Source organism: Oryctolagus cuniculus, chromosome 14 (genome assembly GCF_051225735.1).
Source record: "Oryctolagus cuniculus isolate XC-2025 breed Fujian yellow rabbit chromosome 14, ASM5122573v1, whole genome shotgun sequence".
In the NCBI taxonomy this organism is placed as follows: domain Eukaryota; kingdom Metazoa; phylum Chordata; class Mammalia; order Lagomorpha; family Leporidae; genus Oryctolagus; species Oryctolagus cuniculus.
This window is the reverse complement of record NC_142880.1, coordinates 94,226,661-94,254,252: the sequence shown is the minus strand read 5'-3', so window position 1 is coordinate 94,254,252 and position 27,592 is coordinate 94,226,661. Positions and strand designations below refer to the sequence as shown.

General features: G+C 48.5%; 1 protein-coding gene across 1 annotated transcript in view; it reads left to right on the top strand.

Annotated features, from left to right (window-relative positions):
* ICE1 (interactor of little elongation complex ELL subunit 1) overlaps positions 1 to 27,592 on the top strand; it is a 61,216-nt gene that overhangs the window by 29,067 nt on the left and 4,557 nt on the right. Inside the window, exons 11-17 of the mRNA XM_008251200.4 lie at positions 970 to 1,104; positions 4,044 to 4,456; positions 6,701 to 11,428; positions 12,030 to 12,198; positions 14,881 to 15,041; positions 19,184 to 19,374; positions 21,670 to 21,776. Coding sequence (XP_008249422.4) covers positions 970 to 1,104; positions 4,044 to 4,456; positions 6,701 to 11,428; positions 12,030 to 12,198; positions 14,881 to 15,041; positions 19,184 to 19,374; positions 21,670 to 21,776 — 5,904 coding nt within the window. The remainder of the gene's footprint in view (positions 1 to 969; positions 1,105 to 4,043; positions 4,457 to 6,700; positions 11,429 to 12,029; positions 12,199 to 14,880; positions 15,042 to 19,183; positions 19,375 to 21,669; positions 21,777 to 27,592) is intronic.

Below are 27,592 nucleotides of genomic sequence, written 5' to 3'. Positions count from 1 at the left end.
ACTGGATTAAGGATTTCACTAATTTCATTAAATGCTTAAGGTTAATCTGAACACTGGAGTTGAAGGAAACCATAGTAGAACTTGGAGGTGGCCTGAAGTTACCTAACACTTGAAGCTACTCTTGGTTGACTGTGATTTAGAGTGGGTTCTATGCACGGTTCACGACAAGCTGCTGATACTTTCATGAGTGCTTTTGCTTTGGAAGGTATTTTTAGAATTCACTTCACAATGTTTATTTTTTAAAAAAGCTGTAACAGTGTGACATAATATGGATTCTCCAGGGCATTCGTGGTTACAGCTTGCCTGGAGCCTTAAGTCTGAGTGTGTTCTTAGCCATTGCCGGTACCCAGGCCCCTGGGACTCCACTTTTCCAGAAGTTTTGTTTTCCTTGTGAAACTCTGTGCTTGTTTCTGTCCTTAGGTATTTGCATCTGTGCCTGACCATGTATGTGTATACACACATTGGCCTCCCACCCATCTCCCCTCAACTTCTCTGATGGATTTGCTACAGTCCACCAACCCTCCCAGGTTAATTCTAGCATGGTCAAGTCTAATGACTTTTCTCATTACTTCATACAACTTAAGGATGCTTTTCTGCCATTCCTTGTAAAACATACAAATACAGCACCAAATGCCTTGTATTGTAAGTCGTTAACAATACTTCCTTCTCCATCTTTTAGCATTCTGTGGAGAAACAGTGTGGGCTAAAGATGGATTTGTCCCCGTTGTGAAAGTGGTGAAAGCCTTTCACAGCAAGTAGGTCCTTGCTCGGCTCCCACATTAAAATAGCAAGCAGATCTGTGGTCCGCCTTCAGTCCCCCGGAAGCATGGCAGAGCTTTCTGTCGGTGACTGACTTGTGCACGGTGGCGGAGTCAAGTCCCCAGTGAGTCGTGACTTCACAGGATATGCTCTGGCCTTGTGTGGGTTGAGCCGAATGACGTGACTTTACTGTTTTCCTCTTTTTCACAGGGAAAGTGAAACTGCTCCTGAAGGAACTCTGGCTCTGTGTCAATACAGCACACAGACTCCCAGGCGAAGGCGGCAGATGGGTCCTAGGTGATACAGCGCACAGACTCCCAGGCGAAGGCAGCAGATGGGTCCTAGGTGAGGAGAGGCTTACAGATGTCCATGTCTGCCATGAAATAGAAATGTTTTCCATGGCATCGCAGCCTTTAGTTTTCAATGTTTTCTTAACCTTAACATGAAAAAAATGAGATCAACTAGAATGGGTACTTTGAGCCATCCCTCACTCTTTCCCCCTTGTGGCTTTGCATCTCAGTGAATGCGTTTGTTTAAGTTCTGATTTTGTAACAGCAGCTTTCATCAGGGTGTTCAAAGGGACTGGAAGGACAGATGGAGGAGGCAGATAGGCCTAGCAGAACACTGCAGGACGCAGTGCTAAACCTTTTCGCGCCTTTGCTCGCCCGTCAGCAGTTTCCCCTCCTATATTTATCATGTAATTTGCTAGTTCCTTTGGTTAAACATGGTGACTTGTGATGAATGTCATGAAGGCTTTCTACCATGTTCACAGTTACGGTCCCTCAAGGGCTAAAGATTTGGAAATAGATTAGCTACCTTGAGTAGAAGGGAAGAAGACCACTGCCTTGCATAAGATCAAAGTGCTTATTGATCTTTTTGGCATATTATTAATTTTCTCCTTTGAATGTGTAGAATATTGAGCATCAAAATCTGTAGAAATGGGTGCCTGTGACTTCCTCTCCGGCTTCTGAGGATGGAGTCCCTGAGAGATAATAGATATACATGCATGGGCCGGCGCCGCGGCTCACTAGGCTAATCCTCCACCTGCAGCACTGGCACACCGGGTTTTAGTCCCGGTTGGGGAGCCGGATTCTGTCCTGGTTGCTCCTCTTCCAGTCCAGCTCTCTGCTGTGGCCCGTGAGTGCAGTGGAGGATGGCCCAAGTGCTTGGGCCCTGCACCCGCATGGAAGACCAGGAGAAGCACCTGGCTCCTGGCTTCGGATCCGTGTGCTGGCCACAGCACCCATTGGGGAGTGAACCAACGGCAAAGGAAGACCTTTCTCTGTCTCTCTCTCTCTCACTGTCCACTCTGCCTGTCAAAAATAAAAAAATAAAATAAAAACAATAAATATACCTGCATGTTATTTATGCTTGACCCGGCATGTGTCGCATTGCAGATCTGGGTGGGTTGTCCCTCTGGCCACCTGAAGAATGGGGCTGACAGTCGCCAGCTGGTGCCTGGAGCGCCTAAATGAATCCCCACAGTTGAGCGTTCACCACTCGCCTGTTCTGGCAGAGGCAGCCTTCTCTGTCAGTCAGTCCTCTTATTTCAAGTTTTGATTTTGTGTTGTGAAAGTAGTACTAAGAAGATGATCTAATAGTCGAATTGTATTTTATTAAAAATACAATTATGAAGGGTAAGGCCATTACTTACATCAGCTTTTCCAAGGTAGAACAGAAGATATTGCAACTTAGGAATCTTGTTATGAGACGGGACCCTTACAGACATGGTACAGAGAGGTCCTTAGACCCTCACCTAGAATTCCCTGAGTTTAGCATTCTCCATTTCCCATGCTGAACGCCAGAACTGTTGGTACAGTCCTGTGAGCTAGCCCTCCGTTCCTTGCTGCTGCCTCTTCCACTTCTAGGGTCCAGTTCGGACCCCACTTGCCTTAGGAGTCATCTTCCTTTCATCTGCCCCTGTCTCAAAGTTCCTCATCTTCCCATGTTCCCGTGTCTTTGCCTCCTAGGGAGAGTGTTTCTTTGTAGAATTATGTGGTGTGGAGTCTGTTGTTTTGGCGACTCTGATGTCTTCTGTGTTAGTCTGAGGCAGTGACTGATGGCACCACAGCAGTGGTGTTTCCCTGGGCCTGGGATAGGTGATCTGGAAATGTCCTGTCCCCAGGGATGGTCACCTGGCTCCCTTGCACAGAGTGCTGTCTACAGGTTCCTCTGTGGAGGAAAGGTACTTTTCCCTAATTAGTTGAGAAAAATACTTACACATGATGCCAGTAATTTGTTCCTCTGAAACTGCCACCCAGACATGTTAGCAGCCAGCAGCGGATCGTCCTGCTGTAATTACTGCATTGATATTTGCCTGATAATGAATTTTGTATTTCTCTAAATTTGTGTTTGCTTTTTCTTTTTAAGGTTTATTTATTTATTTGAAAGACAGAGTTATAGAGAGGCAGAGAGAGAGAGAGAGAGAGAGAGAGAGAGATCAGTCTTCCATCTACTGGTTCACTCCCCGGACGGCCGCAGCTGTCGGAGCTGGGCCGATCCGAAGCCAGGAGCTTCTTCCTGGTCTCCCACGTGGGTGCAGAGGCCCAAGGACCCAGGCCATCTTCTCCTGATTTCCCAGGCCATAGCAGAGCTGGATTGGAAGTGGAGCAGCCAGGACTTGAACCGGCACCCATGTGGGCTGAAGTGGGTGGCTTCACCTGCTGTGCCACAATGCTCACCCCAGTGTTGCATTTATGAATTGACATTCTTCTGGAAGGAGGAGCTGTCTCTCCTCCACTGTTTATTCATTCATTCATTCATTCATTCATTCATTTGTATGAGAATAGTCTTACAGATAATTATTTTATTCTGTGCTTTATAACTCAGTAATACTGAAGTTCACCAAAATCAGGACCCTAACATGTTGGCTTTTCATGGTGACTTTGCTGTTGCATTGGCATGGGAAGCTTTTCAGACAGAAAAGTAGTGCCAGCCGTTATGCAGTCATTTCTCTGCCAGATCCTGCTGGTTGTCTGGAAAGCTCCACCAGAGAATGATGATTAGCAAGACCCCTCAGCACTGCTGCGGAAGCTTCCCAGCTGCGCGTCGTCGGCCCACGTGCTGCAGGGCTGTCTCCTCCAGCCGTCTCCCTTCTTCCTGTATCCCTCACTTTCCTCGTAAGGGTAGCTTACATGTGTGAAATGTAGTCAGATGTTCGAGGTAATGTTTTGAAATTGATTTTCATTTTTAAAATGTTTCTGCTTACTGAACTTAACATTGCAAGCATTAGTCTTCCTGATACTGTCAGTGTCTGATAGCTGCCTGCCTTCTCCCCTCTACAGAACAGCCTGCTGGAGACAGCACCAGGTGCAAGGCGTCTGGGGAAGGCGGCGCTCTACCTCCAGCACAAAGTGGTCCTCTCAGGACCCCAGACGGACAGGCATGCCTCGCAGATTTGTCCATGGAGCTGGAGGGGGACTTTTCTTCCCATGAAAATGTGGAAACAGAGAGGCCCAGTGGAGCTGACGATAGCGCTGACCATGCTTTCCACAAGGACAGAAACCCCGAGGTTTCAGTGCAGAGTGCGGCCGACGGTGGTGGCACTGCCGGGTCTGACCAGGAGCATTGGCTTGATGAAGACCTTCAAGCTGCAATTGACTTCTTTAAACTTCCCCCTCCTCTTCTGTCTCCGGTGCCCTCGCCCCCTCTGATGTCGTCACCGCCCCTGGGCTCCTTAACGTCTCCACTTGCACCGGTGAGTTCTGCTTCCATGGCTGAGCCTGACCTGGCAGTGATACTCAGAGGACACTAGTAGCACTTCGATAAAAACAACTTGTTGTAGCCAGTTTTATTAGTGGGTACCACGAGACTGTAAAAGGTGTGCCAGGACCCACTGGGTCAGCATACACTTTTGTTATAGGCCTTCTTTACCTGGTACTATGGTTTGATTTTTGTTTGTCTCTAACCAAGCCAGATTATAAGTATCCAATGGGAATAATGCACTTTGTGTTCTTCTCTAGTACCTGACGAATATGGGCTTACAGTGCAGTTGTACAGTGCTAGGAAAACCCAAGTGACTATCATGCATGTCCATTCGCTTTGCAGAGCCAAGGTCTGCACTTGGGAATTAATCTTTTCATGGGCTCATGGGGTGGTTTATGGTGTTTTCTTAGGAAGATAGTATTGTTGAAGCAGATTTACATATCTCTTGGCTTAAGGAGTCACTTCCTTCTGGGACACACTGCTCGTGTGTTGTGTTTCAAATACTGGGTAGGCGCTGGGAGTGCAGAGATGACCAAGGATTTGGTCAGCACCGTACTGGGTGTCTTGTGGAATGGGGCCAGCACGAAAACATCTAGTTGCACTGCTGTGATAGTGTACTGCCGTACTGGGAAACACACTGCACTCACAGACTGAAACAGCTCCATCCTGGCAGAGGCCCCGGGTGGAGGCTGCAAGAAGCTGCCAGAAGATAGGATCCCCACACTGGATTTTAGAGTTAGAGAGGCTGTTTCAGGTGGAAGATTTCCTTATGAGCAACACAGTGTTGGGGAACATTCCAGCAGGGCACAACAGGAAGCACTGTGTATGTCCTCCTAAGAAAAGTGCATTTCATCTTGTAGGGGATGGACAGTCCAGAAATGCAAGCTTAATGATCGGTCTTCACTTGAAAGTTTTAGTGTAGTCACTGTAAGACTGAATAGCAAATGAGGGACGGTCAGGAAGCAGGCAAGACTGCAGACAGTGCTGTGGTTTTATAAGCTGTTTACCCAGGTTGTGGCACTGAGATTCAGGAAGTAGAGACTGGTTTGAAAAATGTTAGGTCAGGTAAGCAGCAGTTGATAACTTCCAGGGTGGTGATTAAGGGGGTGGAGGGGTAATGGGTATTAACAAATGCACAAGAAGGGATCCTGCTTCCCGGGAAGTGATGTGACGTGTTAGACACCAGGGATGTGAGGATGTCCAAGAGAGCCGATGCCACACACGTTCTAGACACAGGCCTGGTGCTGGAGGGGGAGTGGTGGAACACAGGTGCTTGAGTACAGCAGATGGCATCCAGCCGGCGTGTGTGGAGGGGAAGGAGTGGGATCCCACTCAGAATCCTGGGGAGCAGTCAGTGTGCAAGTGACAAGCAGAGGTGGTGGGAGGGAGCAGGAGACTGAAGGCAGAGGAAGGCCAGGGGCTGGGGCAGCGTGGGTTCAGGAGAGGAGAGGGCCTTCTCAGTGGGAGCTGGCTCTGAGTCTTCACCAGAAAGGAGGCCCGGGGCTAGAGTCAGCACAGACCGACGGCGTAGCTGGTGTCACAGAGGCTTCTAGAGTAGAGGTGGGTCCTCACTGCCCGGAGACCACAGCCTGGGCCAGCGCCTGCGGTCCAGCGGGTCAAAGCCATGGCCAGCAGTGCCAGCATCCTCTGTGGATGCTGGTTCGAATCCTGGCTGCTCTGCTTCCTCTCCAGCTCCTCAGAGGATGACCCAAGCCCTTGGGCCCCTGCACTCATGTGGAAGACCTAGAAGAAGCTCCTGGCTCCTGGTCCTGGCTGCGGCCTGGCCCATCACCAGTTGTGGACATCTGGGGAGGAAACTAGTCTCTGCCTCTCATTCTCTAACACCCGCTTTCAAATAAAATATACAAAAAAAAAAAAAAAAAAGATGGTACAGCATTCAGTCTGAGGAAGTGTTGGGAAGAGCTGTTGGCAGGAGATCCTCACAGATTCCCAGAGCCATGGTGATGCCTGGCATGTGGTAGGGCTGCCCCCAGCGTGTGTGACATTTGGAAAGGAGAGGAGCCTCGTGGGCTGTGGAGCCAGAGGCTGTGAGCCTCTGGACCAGAAAATGGGGAAGTGCATTTGGAGTGCAGGTGTAGACCCCTCCTCAGTAACGACTCCCTTCTCAGATGTGAGTTCAGGGGTTCCTCGGGAATCATGTCCTCTGTGTGCCTTGGATTGGTTGCCTTAATTGGTCTGGTGAATGAGTGCTCATGGCTAATTTTTACCCTTTCAGGAAACCTACTTTGGAGAGTATACAGATTCCAGTGACAATGACACAGCCCAGCCTCGAACTTCTGCTGAGTCTGTTTCAGAAGATGACACAGCTGAACCCCGAGATTATTTTGGCTTATCCAGGAAGAGTACAGGAAGTGGCACATGGGAGGAAAAGCCCAAATCCCAGGAGGTCTGCAGAGTGACAGCTGCTGGACCTGAGACTCCAGCAGCAGCACCGAGAGAGCCTTCGGCCGTGCCCTGTGAACGCTGGACCCCGTCATCTGACTTCACGGCGGGTAGAGAGAGAGACATTTCAGATGGGGCAGAAACACAGATGGAGGTCAGGGAGCTGGAGAGGTCTGTTCAGACTGAGGAGCCCCTTCCCAAGCCCACCAGGACTGTGTGGGTTGAAAAGCTGTCCAGCAACCCAGAGCGAGAAAAGCAAGCTGCCCCTGGGAAGTCCGCCCCATGTTCTTCTCCCCTTGGCAAGAGGCCACTGAAGGAGCTCACTGAGACGGAACAGAAAACCCTGTTGTCCAAAGGGATAGGCTCCCCCAAGTCGGAGTTTACTAAGTGGGCTGTACCTGAAGACGTAGCTCCTCAGTCAGACTCTGTAGCCCTGTCTGACCATTTTCAGGGACTGTCTGGAGAAGCAGCGAAGGCCAGGAACAATGTGCACGGGTCCATTATGGGGGAGTCCTCAGAACCTGAGGACAGCCACGCAGGTTATACAGTAGATGCGTCGAGGCCTGATGCTGGAGCCCATTTTTCTTCCTCTTCTACCTCAGTAGTGCTGTCTGTTAGCAGAAACCCTCAGTCTTGTCCGTTCCAGCTCGTTAGTGACACAGATACTCCCACGAAAGTGCTCCCTGCCAAACTGGGTCCTTCAGAGCAGAAACTGCAACCAGAAACCTTGAACACACTGCACCTGCAGTCTGAGCAGGCAGAACGGCCTGGAGGGGGCCGTGACCTGGGAAGGGGCTCGCGCGCTCTGAGCCCTGCGTGGGGAGCATCTGATGTTAATGACCCGAAAAATAGTGCGAGAGAGTGTACGAAAATTATAAACAGCATGACCAACGTCTGTTCATTTCCTCATTCAGTATTTATGAAAGCAACAAAGGATGGACAATGTGAAAGTCAGGATCCAAGAATTGAACTCATGCTTCCAAAGTCAGGTTTCACATCAGTAATAGATTCTCGAGCTGACTCAGTCAAGAGTGCCTCTGGTTTTGTTAAAAGCACTTCCTGGCACCACAGTGATTTATTAAGAAGACGTGGTGAAGAAATTCTGAAAGCTAAACTAGAACATGAACAAAAGACTGACCATCAGCTACAAAAGGGGATCCCATCCATGCAAAATAGAGGAGCAACATCCAATCTTGAACTTCCTGGGGAAAACACTAATCCTGTAGAATTCAAACCTACCGCATCTCTGTTGCCTAATCAAGTGTCTGTTATCATGAAGCAGTCAAGGCCTGAAAAGGGTCAGGGCGCTAAATTGGAGCCCTTGAGACTGCACAGGAGTGAGCCTGCTCTCGGAGCCGAGCGCAGTGATCGTGAAGCTGACCGCGCTGCACCTGTAGCCAAGTGCGCTGCAGAAGGAGCCGGCATAGCGCTGAGCATCCAGGAGGCGTCCGTGAGAAGCACTTCACCAGAGGTCTCCACCTCTTGGAGGAAATCAGATTGCGATTCTCCAGGTGGTTCTTTACCAGTAGAAAGCGTGGGTTGTTCCACAAATAGGACATTATCTTTCTCTTCTGAGAACATCCCTGTCCGAACCCAAGACGTGGTGAGGGAGGCCGCAGCGCAGGGAGAGGTGCAGAATAACAGGCCATTTCCACAGACCACGGATCCGGACTCCAGCGGGGTGGAAGGCAGCGGGTTGCCTCCGGCCTCCGCATCAGCAGCACCTGGAGGCTTTCCTGTTGAAGAAACACTCTGTGGAGAGGCAGCAAGGTCCGGAAGTGAGGCCCTGGCTGTGGCAAAGGATTCTCCTGGCACACCGCCGAACGCTCGTGGTCTTCTGAAGTCGCCACCGAAAGCTCGTGGTGCCCTCCCTGAGTGCCTCGTCACCGCAGGCAGTGCCGCTTCTTCAGCATTTTCTAGAAAAGACGAGGAAGCCCCGGACGCGGCCCCGAGTAGCTTCCCTGGTACTTTGTATAGTTACACAGGCATTCGGGAGGGAGGAGAGGATGACACCGAGGTAGAGGAGAGTGAGGCCTTCAGCTGCAGTGAGGGTGAGCAGGACCCTGAGGCCGTGGTGGGGAGCACCCAGCAGGATGCTCCAGACGCCTCTCAGAGAGGCGCAGGAGCTGCAGAGCCTGGCGTGGCCGAGGCGGGACCTTCCGTGGAAGTGGGCCGTTTGACCTCAGCTCTTCAGGATTGTAACATAAGTGCTTTTCCTGACATAGACAGACTCTCTACATCTGAGGTCGTGCTGTTTCTTGAAAGTTGTCAACTGAAGGATTATAATTCGGGGGACTCCGTCTCAGAATGTTCTAGCAAAGGAACCCTGCATAAAGAAGTGAACAAGGAATTAAAGCAAAGTGCACTGTCAGGAGGAGAGGCGAGAGAGGGACCCTGTGAGGAAGCAGCACTTGGTGCCTCTGAAGAGTGGGTCGAATCAGAGGATGAGGGCGAGTCCTTAAAAAATGCAAGTCAGCTGGCGCCGTGTTCTCTGGAGACCCTGTCTGACGTCCTCACCAAGATTGGGCAGGAACTGCAGATCAATTATGAGGGCTGTCAGGATCACTCTGGGAATCTGTTCTTAAATATAAATAGCAGCCTGACCACTGAGAAATTAGAAGGAAAAGTCCCCTCTCAGGAAGTGGCTAGCTCTTCCTCTCATGCCCCAGAACTGCTCCCGCTGCTCGCCAGTGTGGGTGCCAGAAGCAGCTCCCCTGTTCCGGATGGGTCTCGCGAGCGCATCCAGAGCAGGCCTGAGGAGGCCAGGCAGGCAGATGGCGGCGAGGCAGCCCTGTGCCCTGCCTCTGCAGCAGAGCCCACGACGGAGCAGAGCTCGAGGGAGGCCGAGACGACCTTCCAGTGTCAGATATCGACAGTGACCTCGGAAGTCATTAACGTCCTTATAAATAAGGATCAGAACCTGGTCATTGAAAAGGGGGACAACTGGACCATCATCAGTGGTGTGTCCGTCGGGCCCGATGTGGACCAGGTGATAGTGTGTGCGACTCCTGAGGACCCTGCTCCTCGGGACCTGGGGGAGCTGGAAGCTGAGTCCATTTCGGAGGCTTCTGTGGAGAAGTCCCCAGACACGGATGCCGCTGGCCCTGCGTGTCGGGAGCCCCTGTGTGGCAGCACCCTTCCCTGTGAGGATGTTTCAAGCAGTGGTCAAAGCGCCAACTTTGATAAAAGTCGTTTGCGGAATAGACCTGTTAAGCCTAGCATATGGATTAGTTCTCAAATATACGATCAGACCTTTGAGACTCAGGTTGCTGCGTCTGATCACACGTATTACAACTCCAAACTGGAGCCATGTGGCAAAAACAAGAATCGATCCAAGATTGCAAACAAGGAGCCATCGAACAAGCCAGCCAAGACTTTAGCATCAAACAAAGTGGAAACTCATCCAAGTGAAGTTTCTCAGTCCTGTTCAGGTGAAAGAAGTAACGTCAAAACCCCAAGAAACCAGACTCAGCCTGTTCTAGCCAATGCCGACACCTCTACTCCCACGGAGTGCTCTCCTGACACTCTGAGTAAGATACGGCAAGAGGTGGGGCCCCCTCTGCCGCCTCTGCTGGCTCCTCTGGTAGCTACACCTCCAAGGACTTCACAGCCGCTTTCTCCTCTCATTTCCAGTTCTAGCCCTTCCTCACCAGCCTCTCCCGTCGGCCAGATTTCTCCCTTATGTGATACCCCAGCGCCTCCCGTGCTGTCTCCATGGCTGGAAGACCCCAGACACATCTCTCCCCCAGGTCCGTCTCCATCTCCGTCTCCGTCTGCCGCATCAGCTGGCGAGAGGGTAGTGTCTTCGCCCCTGCAGTTTTGTGCAGCCACCCCGAAGCACGCGCTTCCTGTGCCTGGCCGACTCCCAGCCTGCGCGCCCAGTCACACTGCCGTGGGGGCGCCTCCTCAGGAGAATTCTGTGAAGATCCTGGACACCATGTATCCAGAGTTGTCTGCCAGGGCCCGCACCCTGAACCTCCTCAAGGGGAACATTCAGCGCGCCCGAGGTGCGTCTGCAGACTCCAAGAACTTACCGGGGTCTGTCAGTGCTCTGCTAGGGTTCAAGGCAATCACTTCAGCATCAACTGCTTTCGTCAAGGCAGGAGGTAGCTCTGCCGGTGACGCCCGCCAGGAGAAGTCAAGGGCTTCGGGAGCGCAGCAGGATGCAGGTGGGAAGAGGACGTTGTCCACATGTACACCAAGGAGTGCCAAGAGGCTGCGCCTGGGCAGCGGCTCCCCAGAACCAGAGAGCAGGGAGTCCAGTGCAGGAGTCCACAGGAGCCTCCAGAGGAACCTCCCTCAGGCTGAAGCTGGAGCCACAGAGGAGGAGAGCAGTTCTGTTCGAGCTGTCAACACAGAGTCACGGTTGCCTTCAAAACCCAAAGAAACTGTGGAGTCCCATGACAAAGCCATAGCCGATGCACTGAAGAAAATTGCAGAGTCGTCCTTTGATCTGTTGCCTGTCATTCGTAGCCATGTGTATGTGGGCAATATCTCCAAAAAGCCAGTGATGAGAGATCAAGAGAAGGAAGTCGTCTATGAATTCAGCACAACAAAAAAGGTATGTTGGCTGCCTTTCTCCGAGCACGTCAGGAATGGCCTGTGCTTAGAATGAGGGCTCTCTTGCCCGCAAAGTGTTGAATGATTAATGAGCCAGGCCAACAAAGACTGAGAAGTATGTGAACATTAAGACAAATAATTTATTCCCAGCTGGCATTTTATAAAGTTGAAACGGAAGTATTAGAGGTTTAATAACTTGTGTTCATCAAATAACCTAAAGTTTGAAGCAAATTTCCTCTTTCAAGGCTAAAATTGCCGTATTTCCTCTTGATCCTGGTATGCTCAAAGGCACAGCATGCTGCCCTCCACGTGTCCCAGGTCGTTTTGGCAAAACCATGGTACTGTGTGGTATTTTCTCGGTGGCTGTAACAGTGGGCAACCATGTGAGCTCACACTTAAGCCTGATAGACCACACGAAGCAGGCCTGGGGACCCCGCCCCCGCCCTTGTGGCTTACCAGTGGTTAGCCGTGGTCTGCCCTCTGTAAAGTGCGGGTTTTATACTCCCAATAGATACTTAGCCTTGCTGCTTTTAGCTTTTCCTAGGTGATCTAAAGATAAGCAAGAACGTGCAGTGACGTTTCACTTTGTGCTTCCAATGCAGCATCTAGCAGAGTGCTTGCTTCACTCTATTCTCTCAGAACTGAAAATTCAGAAGACGTCTCTGGACCACAGTTACATCCACGCCCTTTGCAGGGTCTACGTGGGTATCTGTCGGCAGCTTGGAGACTTAGAGCGAGCACGCCTGTTTTGCTACAGCCTCCTCAAGGAAGGTATGTTTAGATGCTGACATTTGCATATTGGAACCATCCTGTTGCTTTTTTACCTTATTATTATACTTCACATCTACATTTTCAGCTAGATGACTGCTCTGTAGCTTTAAAAATAATGTTAATTTTGTGCATTTTCTAGAGGGTATGAATAGCTTCAGCTTCTATTCATATTGATTTTCAGTAGAATTTGCTTAAACTTGAGTGAGCACATTTCTTTGCTTCTGCATAAAAATAGAATGTCTGTTGTTACTGCGTTTCTGTTCTAGTCCTGTGATGCTGCTTTAGAAGCAGATAGAAAATATGCAAAAACTTTTGAAGCAACTGACAAGGAAACTGCTGTGCCTCTACCTGCGGAGGGCAGCTGTGAGGTGGATGCCGGAGTGCGTGGGCAGCAGCGAGTCAGAGAAGGAGAGACAGTGGGCTTCTCCTGTGCTTCTCTGTCTGCTGCTGTGTCGTCTGTCTCTAGTGAGAAGTCAGAGGAGTCCTTTGCTGTCCCAGGTCATGGTATGCAGCACTTAGTGGAAGCCCAGCTCAGCTGCAGAGATTGGTATTCCTTTGCCTTGTGTGTGGCTGGGGTGGGGCAGGGAGGGGTCTCTAAGTCAGGATAATCCAGCGTGCCATCATCTTCAGTATGGTTCCTGCGTCTGCTCAGTGCTTCAGTTGCCCACTTTATTTCTGTATTCACTCTTTATTGTTCATTTAACTCTAAGTGCTGGGAGTTGTGTGGTGTGATTGGTTCTAGATTTGACCATGCCGTGGGGGCTGGTAGCCCAAAGCAGCATCCAGAGTGTGTACTTGGTATAGACAGGAATTTCTTGTTCCTCCTCTGTCCACACCCCAGAATGGTGTGCTGCTCGCAGTCACTAACTGTGGGCTGAATGGATAAACTGTACTTTATTTAGAAGGTGGATCTGCAGTAGTCTAGGGTCAGGGAAGCTTTCCTTGTCACAGTGACTTTTGAACTTAGATGTGAAAATGCACACAAAATATGCAGCTGAAAAGTGGGCAAGAGAATTCTAGGCAGAGGGAATGTCAGAAAGAACTGACACCAGATATGCTTACTTGACTAGTACCCAGATACTTATAACATGTTGATTCATAATAGCCCGTAATTGGAAACAAATGCCAGTCCTCAGGTAAATGAAAAACATCTCGTTCTGTAGGAAAGAGTGGAACATTGCTTGGCCATCCACAGGTACATACTGCTGGCACATATAGCAATATGGGTAAATCTCAAAATCATTATGCTGAGAGGTGAAGGCAGACAGAAAAGACTGCAAACCACGCTGATCTGTTCATAGAAATTGAGAAAAGGCAGACTAATCTGTAGTAAGGTTAAGCAGGTCAAAGGTTTTCGGTATCCAGGGGCAACGTTACTCACTGGAGGGGCAGAGTCAAAGAGTGACAGGTATTGATTGCAGGGGTTGGGGCTATGTTGATTTATTCATTTATCAAAAGTAGTTGATCTGCGTCCTTGAGTGTATTTCACTTATTCTTAGTATTATTTGAAAAGCAGATGGAGAATTATCCCCCAACTTCAGGTTCATGTCTCAGATGCCTTCAGTAGTTAGGGCTGGATTGTGCTGAAGCCAGGAGTCTGGACCTCAGTCCATGGTGCTCAGGTGCATGGTAGGAATAGGAACCCCATAGTGAGCAGTCCCTGCTGCTTCCCAGGGTGTGTGGCATCGGGAAGCTGGCGTCAGGAGTGGATCTGGGACTTGAGCCCAGGCACTCCTGTGTGGGATGCAGGCACCCCACACATCATCTTAACTGCCGTACTGCTGTCCCGACGCCCTCCCTGAACCAGCAGTTTTAGAATAGAAACTACCCTTTGACGAAGTGAATTTTATTTTTTTTAAAAGATTTATTTATTTATTTGAAAGAGTTACACAGAGAGGAGGGAGGGAGAGGGGAGAGAGAAGGAGGGAGAGAGGGAGGTAGAGAGGGTCAGTCTTCCATCCAATGGTTCACTCCCCAATTCGCCACAACGACTAGAGCTGCACCGATCCGAAGCCAGGAGTTTCTTCCGGATCTTCCATGTGGGTGCAGGGGCCCAAGGATTTGGGCCACCTTCTGCTTTCCCAGGCCTCAGCAGAGAGCTGGATTGGAAGTAGAGCAGCCGGGACTCAAACTGGCGCCCATATGGGATGCTGGTGCTTCAGGCCAGGGCATTAACCTGCTGTGCCACAGCACCGGCCCCAATGAAATGAATTTTAAAAAAGAGAAAAGCCATTTTATAGGGGAAGGAGTTTACAAAAAAACATGTCATCCGGATTTTATAAAGTATAACTCTTCAAATAAAAAATTCCCTGACTAATCCATACCTGAGTAAACACATTAAAATGACCTGCAATGACGTACATCAAATGGGAGAATCCTGGAACTAAGGAAGCCTAGAGGGAGGATTTTGCCTTTTGTCTCTGGAGATTTCCTTTTTTCATACACCGCTGTGTTTTCATGCCCTGTGTTAAAAACTTAAGAGCATTTGCCAGTGGGAAAAGGAAGGAAAAAAGGCGGAGCATATTTTGAAATAGCTGAGGCCAGAGCCTCGGCTGGGTCGCACAGTGCGTGCCCTCCGCTGTGGCCAGCCTTGCACGCACAGTGTCATGCACAGAGTTTATTCTTGGTTCATATTCTGTTTGCTTGATCAGACATAAAAGGTTATTGTTTTCTTTCTTACAGATTTCCCAGAGTCTGAGAAACTGACTTTGTTTATTGCAAACATGTGGCATGACATATTTCTCTCTCAATCAGTGATTAATAAAGCAATGCAGTTAGTAGCCCGGCAGCGAGCGAAAGGAGAGGTTCTGAACTGTTTGAGAGCTTTTCTCAATTGGGAAAAGGTGAGTTTTATTTTTCTCTTGTGACATATGTTCTTGTAGGTCTTACATAAATATTACTGTTTTTGTATTCATTCCTAGGCATTTTAAAGATATTCTTCATGGAATTAGATTTTATGCTAATTTATGACTGATGAAATCCATACATATGCTTAAAGGACTTGGAAGAGATATAAATTGATTCTGCAATAGGTACTTAGAGAAGTGAAAAAATTGGTATCTCAATTCTTTTCTATTAAATCTTTTCTGAATCTATTAATCTATATTTTTCTTTCTAGTAGATGGAATTGGTATTTGTTCTACATGTTTTGTTCTCATGTTGCCTTTTTATTTTTTAAGCATTAATATTTTAAAGTGATATTTAGATTGGTGTTCTTTTCTATTTTATTTAATGAGAACCAAGTGGACAGTGAGTAGTGCACATGCATTTCAGGGCAGATTTGAAATGGGCCATCTGTGTGCACAAGCCAGAGTCAGTTCCTCGGCAGGGGAGCTGGCTGCCTCCGGGGGGCCCTGCCTGCCTGTGCCACGCCTGCCCCTGCCTGCAGCTGGAGCCCTTCTTCTGCCTGTTTTGGGAATTCGATGATAAAACACAGTACTTGCAAAGCAGCTGCTGGTTTCAGTAATTTTTTAAATGTCATATCAAGTAAAAATATAAAATAAAATCAAAGAAAAGTGCGAAATATTTAAGGAAAAAAATAGCATTGCACTACAAGACTTCCAACTGTTCTTTTTCAGAATTCAGCAGATCTGATAGACAAAAGTAAGGACATAGTAGAATTAAGTACAGACAGCAAATCTGAATGTAGATAGAATGTAGATAGGATTTTTTATATATATGGTGAATCACGAATTTGGCCACATGGAAACCACAATTTTTGGGAAGTAAAGATTAAGTTGTGTAGGGATAATTCAATAAAGTTAGACACTAATATCTTAAATCTTAAACTTTTAGTTAGAACTTGAGATGCACAGTCATGGGCAGTCTGGGAACAAGTAAAATATGAAAACTAAAGTCACAATCGTTTTTACAATTCAGCAAAAAGGAAAACCCTTCATACCAAATATCCTTAGTTTTTGGAAAACTTGTACTATTAAAAACACTTTTTCTTATTGTTAAGCAAATAATACATTTGGCTGATACTCATTTTCAAAATTAAAAATACAAAAAAGAATATAGAAAAAGATTTCAGTTTAAAAAGTAAGAAATACATAGGGGCCAGCACTGTGGCACAGCGGGTTAATGCCCTGGCCTGAAGTGCCGACATCACATATGGGCGCCAGTTCTAGTCCTGGCTGCTATGGCCTGGGAGAGCAGTGGAAGATGGCCCAAGTCCTTGGGCCCCTGTACTTACGTGGGAGACCCAGAAGAAGCTCCAGGCTTTGGATCGGCGCAGCTCCGGCCATCGTGGCCATCTGGGGAGTGAACCAGCGGACGGAAGACCTCTCTCGCTGTCTCTACTTCTCTAACTCTGTTCCAAATAAATAAAATAAATCTTTAAAAGGTAATACATAGCATCAAGGAGAGAACAAACAAAAAACACTGTCTTACCAACAAAAATGGGTAACTCAGAGTCCAGATTAATGAGAAAAGGAGAAAAGCCAGAATATGGAAGATTCTGACTAGAAGACTTAGCAACAGTTACTGGATTAATGAACCCTAGAGCAACAGCTTTAGATGCCTAAGATGATTTCTTATCAAAATAAAAATGGTCAACTTTGGCTTTACATGTAGAATGCTTGAACAGACCAGTTGGTAATTAACATAAAAGATGTTGATGCTTACTATATAACAAAAGGCAAATATAAGTTCCAGCTACATTTTGTCTGATTCTTAACTACTTTTTTTTTTTTTTTTTTTATTTGACAGGTAGAGTTATAGACAGTGAGAGAGACAGAGAGAAAGGTCTTCCTTCCATTGGTTCATTCCCCAAATGGCCGCCACGGCGCCAATCTGAAGCCAGGAGCCAGGTACTTCTTCCTGGTCTCCTATGCAGGTGCAGGGCCATCCTCCACTGCCCTCCCGGGCCACAGCAGAGAGCTGGACTGGAAGAGGAACAACCGGGCCTAGAACTCGGTGCCCATATGGGATGCCGGCACTGCAGGCGGAGGATTAACCAAGTGAGCCATGGCGCCGGCCCCAAGAACCAAGTATTTTTAATCTTTTTTTTTGTAAATTAATTTATTTATTTGAAAGAGTTACACAGAGAAGGAGAGAGAGAGAGAGGTCTTCCATCCGCTGGTTCAGTCCCCAGTTGGCCACAATGGCCAGAGCTGTGCAGATCCGAAGCCAGGAGCTTCCTCTGGGTCTCCCATGCGGGTGCAGGAGCCCAAGCACTTGGGCCATCTTCTGCTGCTTTCCCAGGCCATAGCAGAGGGCTGGATTGGAAGTGGAGCCTGTGGGTCTTGCACCGGCGCCCATATGGGATGCCAGCACTGCAGGCTGCGGGCTTACCCACTACGCCACAGCGCTGGCCCCTGAAATCTATTTCATCTTAAGAACACATTAAAACCCAGCCCCCTCCCCCCACCCCGCCATGGGTTCACCGCTGTGTAGTAGGCTAAGTCTCCACCTGCAGCACCAGCATCCCATGTGGGTGCTGGGTTGTGTCCCTGCTGCTCCTCTTCCAATCCAGCTCTCTGCTATGGCCTGGGACAGCAGGGGAAGATGGCCTGAGTGCTTGGGCCCTGCACGCGCATGGGAGACCAGAGGAAGCTGCAGCTGTTGCAGTCATCTGGGGAGTGAACAAGCAGGTGGAAGAGTTTAAAATCTTAAAAAAAAGAAAGAAAGCCCCTGTCTTTGTTAAATTATAAAACTCAATAAAAGTAATAGCACAAGAATGGAAAAAGTTTCAATGAGACACTTAAAAGTAAAAGTTATAACAGATTTCACTAACATATCAAAGAATATTACTTTGTAACCACAGCTTTCCCCAATAGAACAAAGAAGGTTCAAAATCAGAAAAGTTATACAGTTAAGCCCCAGGACGTTATTTCTAGAATTGAAAATAGAGGGATGTTTATTAAATATAATACCACGAGTTAACAAAAAATAAGTAGTGTATATTATCTCAAGTGCAAATTATTTAGCGCTTTAGTCTTTAAAATCAGGAATTTCTTACTACTAGCATGGCAGGAAGTGTTTCCCTCAGGTGACCTCTTTAGGGTGGTATTTCCTGCTAGTTTTGTGAAAAGATTTTCTAACATTCTTAAGGGTCTTCTGTATATAATGTCAGCTGCCATTCTGTCCATACGGTCATCCATAGTTAGCAGTAACCCAGATGGCTATCAACAGGAGATTTGATAAACAGTGGTGTGTCTATATAATGGTAACTGGTCAGCAGTGAAAAAGCATGTTCAAGCTAGCGATACATGGAGTGGAAAGGATGCATTCCATTATACACAGGTGCGAGAGAAGCCAGACGTAACAGTCCGGTACTGTCTCATTCAGTTTTATGAATTTTCAGGAAAAGCCAGCTGTCTTCCAGTGTCAGAAAGATGATAGGATTAAAAGAATTTTTAATGGCTTCAGCTTTTTTGTTGTTTTTGTTTATTTGAAAGCAGAGTGACAGAGAGAGAGAGATTCCATCTACTGGTTCACTCCCCAGATGGCTGTACCTGGCTGGGGTTAGGCCAGGCTGAAGCCAGGAACTGGCAGCTCCATCTGTACTGCCCACATGTGGGCAGGGACCAAGCACTTGGGCTATCCCCTGCTTTCCCTGGCACATCAGTTGGGAGCTGGAAGTAGACAGCCCGGGATGGCAGCTGGTACTCCAAGTATGGGATTCTGGCATCATGAGGGGCAGCTTAACCTGCTGTACCCCAACACCAGCCAATAACTTTTTTATTACAGCTAGCTTTAATACTTCAGTTCTTTATTGGCTGGGTGCAGCTACCTTTTTTCTACCTGATTGGATCCTGTTCCTGCCTGTAGTTAGTTTACCTGGTCTCTCAACTTCCATTCCATGATCATTTTATGGTAAGTATTAGGACTAACATACACCTGGTTCCTTATCCAAAATACAGCTGCTTCAAATACCAATTTTTTAATTAAATGATTGTTTATCTGATGATTATTATACTCTGAGTTTACCAACACTAGATGTATTGTATTTGAGACTCCCATTTTTTTTTTTATTTTCTAGAATGCTCCTGTAGATGTGGGGTTTATGGTCTCAAAGCTACTTTTGACTATACAGCTATGTCCAAAAACAGAATTTCAGTCCAGTGAGAAATTTGGTGAGGACTTAAATGACCACACTTGGGAGTACATATTTGCCATTGACCTGCTCTGCTGCCACCAGAAGTGGATTTGGACGCATGATAACATCATAAGGTAGCCATTTCACTAGCTTCAGACAAAGAGGCATCGTTTGCATTCTAAGACAGTTTACTGAATGCTGAATTGCAATTTGAATCATTTTTAAGTATGTGAAGCATCTGAAATATTTATAGATGATTGTTTTATAAAACTACTCTTAAAATACCTGCATCCCTATTATATTCCCTTGATTTGTTTTTCTGTTGTGCCTCTTCCTACTTTGCATTGTATTCTGTTAGGATGATCTCTCCCCAGTAGCAGTGAGTCTTAGGGTAAGGAGACGAGTTTTTTTTTTTTTTTTTTTTTTTTTTTAATTTTTTTTTTTTTATAGATGATATGAATATGCCTGCATTGGAGAAATACGGAGCTCAACCTCCTATTGAATTATTACGACAATTTTTTGACTGTGGAAATTGGTAAACGTTGAATGGGTCTGATTTTTATTTTATTTTATTTATTTATTTATTTTTTGACAGGCAGAGTGGACAGTGAGAGAGAGAGACAGAGAGAAAGGTCTTCCTTTGCCGTTGGTTCACCCTCCAATGGCCGCCGCGGCCGGCGCGCTGCGGCCGGCGCACCGCGCTGATCCGATGGCAGGAGCCAGGAGCCAGGTGCTTTTCCTGGTCTCCCATGGGGTGCAGGGCCCAAGCACCTGGGCCATCCTCCACTGCACTCCCTGGCCACAGCAGAGGGCTGGCCTGGAAGAGGGGCAACCGGGACAGAATCCGGCGCCCCGACCGGGACTAGAACCCGGTGTGCCGGCGCCGCTAGGCGGAGGATTAGCCTAGTGAGCCGCGGCGCCGGCCGATGGAGACGAGTTCTGTGGTGTAGCCCCATCATGTAGACTGGTGCTCACACAGGGAGGCACCCCACAGGTATGGTGAATGAAATGTCATAGCTGTTACTTTAACATACAGATACTCTGAAAAAAACGAAAGAAGGAGAAATCCTCAAAATTATCAGGTTAACAGCTCTGTCACCTGGGAAAGATGTAAGCCTGCTACTCTCAGGCATCCTTGTATGTAAGGCGTTAACTTCTCTTTCTGCATCTGTAATTCTGGCCCTAGCTATGTCCCACTCTAGGAGAATGGGCAAGATTGTCTTCCAAATCGTTTTCTTGTGGAACCCAGACTTAGAAAGGCTGAATTGAGGGCTTTTCTGACATCACAGAGTATTCACCACAGAGTTGCTGGTCCCTGGCACAGAGGTACTGAAGACTGTTCTGTGGCAGTTCCTGTGTGCGGGATCCAGCTGTACACAGGACGCTCCGCCCCCACCCCGACAGCAGGAGGCACCTGCCAGTCAGGCGGTAGGGAGGCGAGCAGTTTTCGTCCATGTGTGTAGTGAGGCACAGCAGTGTGAAGACACATGGCTGTCAGCGCACCTCTGTGTGTTGCTGTGGAAAGGTAAGTGGCAGTTTGCCACTAGATAGCAAAGTGGCAGAAAGTCTGTCCAGCGCCTGCTGTAGAGGTGTGAGGGCCTTGTCTCACTGGCTCCATAGGAGTCCAGGGCAGGTGTCCTCCCCCAGTGACAGATGAGGAGACCAGGGCTGGTGCCTGTCAGTGTGGCCTTGTCCGTAGTACCCCACTGGTGGTGACAACAGGGTTGAATGTCAGGGCCTTGGCCTGAGCAACTGCAGAAGACCCTGCCTTCTCGCTTGGCACGTAGGGGCTCTTACCATGCAGTTTTACATGCATAGAGATGGAGAAGTATCCAGAAAGAAAGCCCAAATGCCAAGAGTAGTAATTGTGTAAGCTGGGTTATTTGGAGTGCTTTTGATTTCCTTTTTGTTTGTCTGCATTTAACTTTTCTAGTGATATATCATGAATGCCATGTAAGAAGCAAATGTGTTTTTGGTAAAAGAGAAAGAACAAAAAAGCAAAAAGGTATTGAGACTCTTTTCAGCTAGGAGAAAGTGTCTGTTCTTCTACCTAAAGTGTGGTTTGATTCTTGAAATTCCAGTTGCCCTCTGCCTCAGCTCTTCCTAAACACACAGCTCTCTGTCTGTGACCCTCCCAGGCAACTGTGGGCTTCTGTAACCGGGGCTTCCCAGCTCCTGAGGGTCCACGGAAACACAGACTCCACCACATCCTCGTTCCCTGACAGTGGGAATGCTGTGCAGATCCTTGTAGAAGCAGTGAAAACAGCATGTGTGGGTGTCTGTAGCTGTTGTAAGCCAGGAGAGTGCAGATGGTTGGTTGGAGCAGATGGGAGCGTTCAGTGTCGGGTCTCAGCGGCTACCCCTCCCCCCGTCTTGGGGGCCGTTCCTCAGGTCAGTGACCAGCACACATCCTCTCATGTGTTTTCTAGTAAGGAGCTGTGGCCTGTCATGGATAAGTGGATCAAGCACAGAAAAGGACATGCGAACATCGCACACACTCCTGATGTCATCATAGCATCAGTCCTGCGGCTCATAGGTAAGTCGTTGGTTTTTTAAAATCTGCCTTCAGACTTCGTGTTTTACCTGTCCTTGTCACAGATTGATTGTTCATGTTAGTGCATGTTGTTCTGAACTCTTGTTTCCCGCATGCTAATATTAATCCACTTGCATACCAGGAGACATAGTGGCTGTTGCCTCGTTTACTTTGCAAAATAAGGATTATCTTCACACCCCCGACCACAGTTTTTCAGACTTGCCCAGTAAGGATCACTTCAGTGAATTTCAGAAATCACTGTTTAAAATGAGCTATGGGGCCGGCGCCACGGCTCACTAGGCTAATCCTCCACCTAGCGGCGCCGGCACACCAGGTTCTAGTCCCGGTTGGGGCGCTGGATTCTGTCCCGGTTGCCCCTCTTCCAGGCCAGCTCTCTGCTGTGGCCCGGGAGTGCAGTGGAGGATGGCCCAAGTGCTTGGGCCCTGCACCCCATGGGAGACCAGGAAAAGCACCTGGCTCCTGCCTTCGGATCAGTGCGGTGCGCCGGCCGCAGCGTGCCGGCCGCGGTGGCCATTGGAGGGTGAACCAACGGCAAAGGAAGACCTTTCTCTCTGTCTCTCTTTCTCACTGTCCATTCTGCCTGTCAAAAAATAAAAAAAAAATAAATAAAAAATAAAATAAAAAAATAAAAACGAGCTATGGATTCTGCTCAGTCTCCCATCTAAGGAAGATGCAGTGGCCATTTGCTCTCATACGCCTTTCCTGTCACCTACAGATCTTTATTTTCACTTTTTTTACTTTTTTTTTTTTTTTTTTTTTTGCTCTGCCACATCTGCCACGCTGCTGTCCAGGCTGTGCAGGATTACCGGGGATAAGCTCTGCTGGTGGACGGCAGGCTGTGCTGAGTGTGCGCTGACTTCTCCGTCTGCAGCGTGTTCTTTGCCTCTGGGGGACCCAGCACCAGGCTCATCTCATTGCTGGGTTGTGGCCCTTGAGCTACCTGAAGATAGTTATCCTGACCTTTAAGTATCTTCGGATTTGAGTTGATGAAAACTTACAAGCTAGTCTTATAAATAGATCAGAGGAAATGTGTCTCTGCCAAGTTCGTTACTGTAACAGCAAATCCTCGTTCCTGCCCGGTGTGCACCTCACCTGCACATAGCTGTGCTGTGCTCAGGTTCTGCCCAAAGCGTGGTTACAAGGTAGACACCCAATTTCGTTGCAAATAACCAAAAATACACTTGGAATTAAGTTACCCATCAAGACAGAACCAAGTGATCATTGCTAAAGACTGTGGGGATTCAGAAGATAGGTTGAGAGGTGAACAGAGCTACATAAGTGGGAGTGATGAGCTGTGCTTGCTGGGGCAGATAACACAGAACGGTTTCCGTCTGCATCCGGGGTGTGCAGCATTAGCACACAGGAGTGTTGGTGACGCCGTCTCGTGTTCTCCGGTGTTCTCTGTGTATCTGGACGCTGTAGTTCCAGTACCAGCGTCTCATGAACTGAGAAGAAATGTCCAGACTTTTGATTAATGCATTCGCAATTATAAAATCTAGAGAAGCTAAAAAATTAGGAGAGATGTTTTACATTTCTAAATATAATAGTGCCAGCATCCCATATGGGTACCAGTTGAAGTCCTGGCTGCTCCACTCTGATCCAGCTCACAGCCAGTGTGCCTGGAACATCATTAGAGGATGGCCCACATGCTTGGGTCCCTGCCACCCATGTGGGAGACAAAGATGGGGTTCCAAACTGTCTCAGCCTAGACCAGCCCTGATGGTGGTGCCATTTGCCAGTGAATCAGCAGGTGGAAGGTGTCTGTCTCTCTCTCTCCCTCTCCCTCTCCCTCTCTCTCTGAAACTCTGTTTTTCAAATAAATCTTTTAAAAAAACAATTTGGTTACAAAAAAATACGTGAAAAATCACTAGACCAAAAGTATCTGTACTAAAGACTGGAAAGTGAGGCCTACCTTGAGAGTCTTTGTGAGTGAGTGGCCTTTCTCTGTACTTCCGGTGCTTGGATGTTTGTTGGTCATTTGTGTTTCCTGTTGTGAGGGCTGTCTGTTCAGGTCCTTTGCCCATTTCTTAACAGGATTTGTTGTTTTGTTGAGTTTTTTCAGTTCCTGATATATTCTGGATATTAACCTTTGCCAGATAAGTAGCTTAGAAGTATTTCCTCTCGTTCTGTTGCCGTCTCTACTTATTGTTTCCTTTGCTCTGCAGGAGCTTCTGACTTGATAGAGTCCGACTGGATCAGTTTTGTTTATGTTGCCTGTGCTTTGGGACTGTGTCCAAGAGGTCATGCCCTGCACCAATTTCTTGAAGTGTCTCCTATGTTTTCTTTTAGCGGTTTCATAGATTCCGCTCTTAATTAAGGTCCTTGATCTGTCTTCAGTGGATTTTTTGTTTATCATGTGAGGTAGGCATCTGAATCCATTCTTGTAGTTTTGCTAGCTCCACCTATTAAAAAGACTATCATTTCTCCAGTGTGTGCTCTTGGCACCTTTGTCAAAAATCAGTTGGCTGCATGTGTTTGAACTAATTTCTGGGCTCTCTAGTCTGTTCTTTTGATTTATGTGTTAGTTTTTATGTCAGTGCTGTGCTGTTTTAATTACCACAGTTTTGTTGTGTGTTTTAAAATCATATTATGAAGGCATTGTGATCCCTCCAGCTTGATTTTTTTTAAATTTATTTTTATATTTATTTGCTCAGGATGGTTTTGGCTGTTCTGGGTCTTTTGTGATTCATGTGAATTTTATTATTTTTTTTCTAATTCTATCAAAAATGCCATTGGTGTTTTGATAAGGATTGTATTTAATCTGTAGATTGCTTTAGCTAGTATAGACATTTTTATCTGATTGGGTTACTTTAAAAGTCTTATGCTCCAGATCAGAAAGTTTTTCTTCTAGTTGGTCTGTTCTGTGTTTGAAGCTCTTGATTGTGTGTGTGGTTTCACTCATTGGGGTTTTCAGCTCCAGAATTTGTTTGCTTCTTTTTAATGATTCCTGTCTCTTTATCAAATTTCTCGTTAGTGCCATCTATTACTATCCTTACTTCTTTAAACCATCTGTGTTCTCCTGCATCTCACTGAGTTTCTTGGGGATCCCTGTCTGTTGGGTTCTTTTCAGGTATCTCCTTCAGCTTGCAGCTGTTTCTGGGGAACTGTGTGTCCTTGCTGAGGTGCCCTGCGTCCCCGCGCTGAAGGGTGCAGTCCGGCATAGCAGTTCTCTCTGTGGAGTGTGCGCACCGTGGTCTGCTGCTCTGCCCTTGTTCTAGTTGAGCCCAGAATGTGACCTCTGAGGCTTCCTCAGTGCTCATCAGGTCAGCAGAATGTGACCTCTGAGGCTTCCTCGGTGCTCATCAGGTCAGCAGAATGTGACCTCTGAGACTTCCTCGGTGCTCATCAGGTCAGCAGAATGTGACCTCTGAGGCTTCCTCGGTGCTCATCAGGTCAGCAGCGTCTGAGAGCCGCGGCCGTCCAGACTGTGCCGTCTGTGGAGTCAGTCAGACGGCTTTGAGGTGGACATGACTTCCAAGGGCGTGCGTTTCAGTCCCCAGAGAATTGAGTGTCCGTCACCCTAGGATTAGTGGTGGCGCCAGCCATGTTTCTGGTGCTTTGGGACACCCAGGGGATTGTCCCCTTGTTCTGCCAGGCAAGTGTGAGGGATTCTGGGGCTTGTGGCCCCAGTAACTGTGGACTTCAAACTCTAATGTGGGTGGGACGTTCCAGGTCTTGCTATGTGGGCATGACTAACGCTGGGGCCTACAGCACTGGGAGCCCGAGTCCCAGCACTGGGAGATGTTTAGGGGACCCGATCCCAGGCCCATGAGGGAACACAGGTTGTGCTGCAGACCGTGCACTGAGTGGTGTGGGTCTAGAGTGGCAAGTGGGGTGGCTCTTCCCTGGAGACCTGCGGGCTGTGTTCTGGTGACTGCGGGTACAGCACTGGTCGTCACAGTCCTGGAGCCGCAGGAGGCAGGGGCCTCTGTGCCTGGGCTCACAGGGTGGACGCCGGTTTTGCTGGGGAGCGGTCACTGGCAGTCACAGGCCTGAAGCAGAGGAATGCAGGTAGGGCCTTCTAGATCCTCTGGGTAAGAGCGAGCTACTCCAGGGGTTGTAGCACAGTATCACAGTCTCAAAGTTACAGCGCACGGGGGCTCCCTCAGTGCCCGCTGGGCACGCAAGGGGATGCTGGGGCTTGTTCTCTGCCCCTGACCCCCAGTACCTTTTGCTAAGAGCTACAGCAGCGGCTTCCTCGGACCAGCTCCTCTGGGCATGCGTACGGGCTGTTGCTGCCAACCAGCCTCAGGAAGCCAACGGCCATCCCTGCATCCACACAGAACAAGCAGGCGTGGCTGCAGAGCCTTGTACAGAACTGCACAGCGTGATTCAGAGGGGCCTGCTCTCCGTCCTGGCTGTCTCGGGGGGCTTCTGACAGTGGTGGAGCCGCTGGCTGCTGCCTAGGACAGAAGGAGTTTGGCAGCTTCTCGGCCGCAGCTTGGTTCTGGCACTTTAGGAGCAGGGAGAGGCGATGTGGCTTCTTCTGCAGCAGACTTGTCCCTCGGACCTGTCAGCCCTCTGGCCTGGACTGGAAGTCGGTGAGGACTGTGGCAGCCCCCGTGGGAGGGCGTCTGCAGCAGTGGCGGGTGTCCCAGCACTGCTTCCCTCTTTCCAGCAAGGGGTCCCCTGGCAGGGAACGGGAGGGAGAGCGCCTCTCGCTCTCTCCCGTCCTTCAGTCTCTCCATGCGGTTTGCGGGTCTCCTCACCCCCTCACCGATGCTTCCTCAGGCAGCCGCCTCACTTCTTGGACTTTCTGGAATGCTCCTGCGAGAGGTATCCACAGCCGGAGCGCCAGGCGCGGTGTGCGCGGTGTGCGCAGTGTGCGCGGCCCCTGTGTGCTGGCTCTGCGGGTCTGCGCCGTCTGCAGCTCCGTTCCCACTTTCCTGAGACTTTCCCCCCTAGAGCACGGGTCTTTCCTCTCTGGCTGAGGGTGGGTGCAGCCGTTTTGATTCCCCCAATTTGTCTTTATTTTTAATTCCAAATTTTGCAGTGTTCTAATTAATGAGATTTTTATTCCATGGGAAGTGAAGCAAGGTTGCCATCGGACAGTGTAGTGTTATTGAGTGCTGAACTGAGGTGTGGACATTGCTATTAGCAGTGGTCATGTGTGTGACCCATGCTAACAACATACGTTAAAAACTATTCTGTGCAATGCTTGAGTTGCTCTAGATTCGTAAACACGGAGGAGTGGTGCATTTGCAGAGTTGAAGCCTTGTGTGAGTCCATGCAGTGGGGAGGTAACTCAGCCAGGCCAGACACTGCCCACCACCAGATCTAGGGGCCATGAAATCCTGAGTACGTGGCCCACCGGGTGTCAGCTGGGACCAGGAGCTGGGGCATCGTCACCTTACCTGACAGTTTCCGTAGATCAGGCTGTGGGTGCCGGCACTGGGCAGTCCTGTGCATTCTCTCATCAAGTGTTTCAGCTTTTCTTGGGAATCGTCTCAGCTCACCCTGGCCGTGACCAGTCTGCCCCAACGCTAGGATGAGAACTCCAGGGTCTCGGTCCTGCTGAGGCTCCCTTCCCAGCAGGCATTGCTGGGGTGTAGGTTATCTGGGACGCTGAGCGTGGCTCTGCATGGCCCTGGACTCCCTCGCCTCCCTTCTGTGGGACTTTTCTTCCCATCTAACAGATCTGTCCATCGTTCTTGTCAGATCTTCTGTCCATCAGCCTTGTCAGATCATCTGTCCATCGTCCTTGTCAGATCTTCTGTCCATCAGCCTTGTCAGATCTTCTGTCCATCAGCCTTGTCAGATCATCTGTCCATCGTCCTTGTCAGATCTTCTGTCCATCA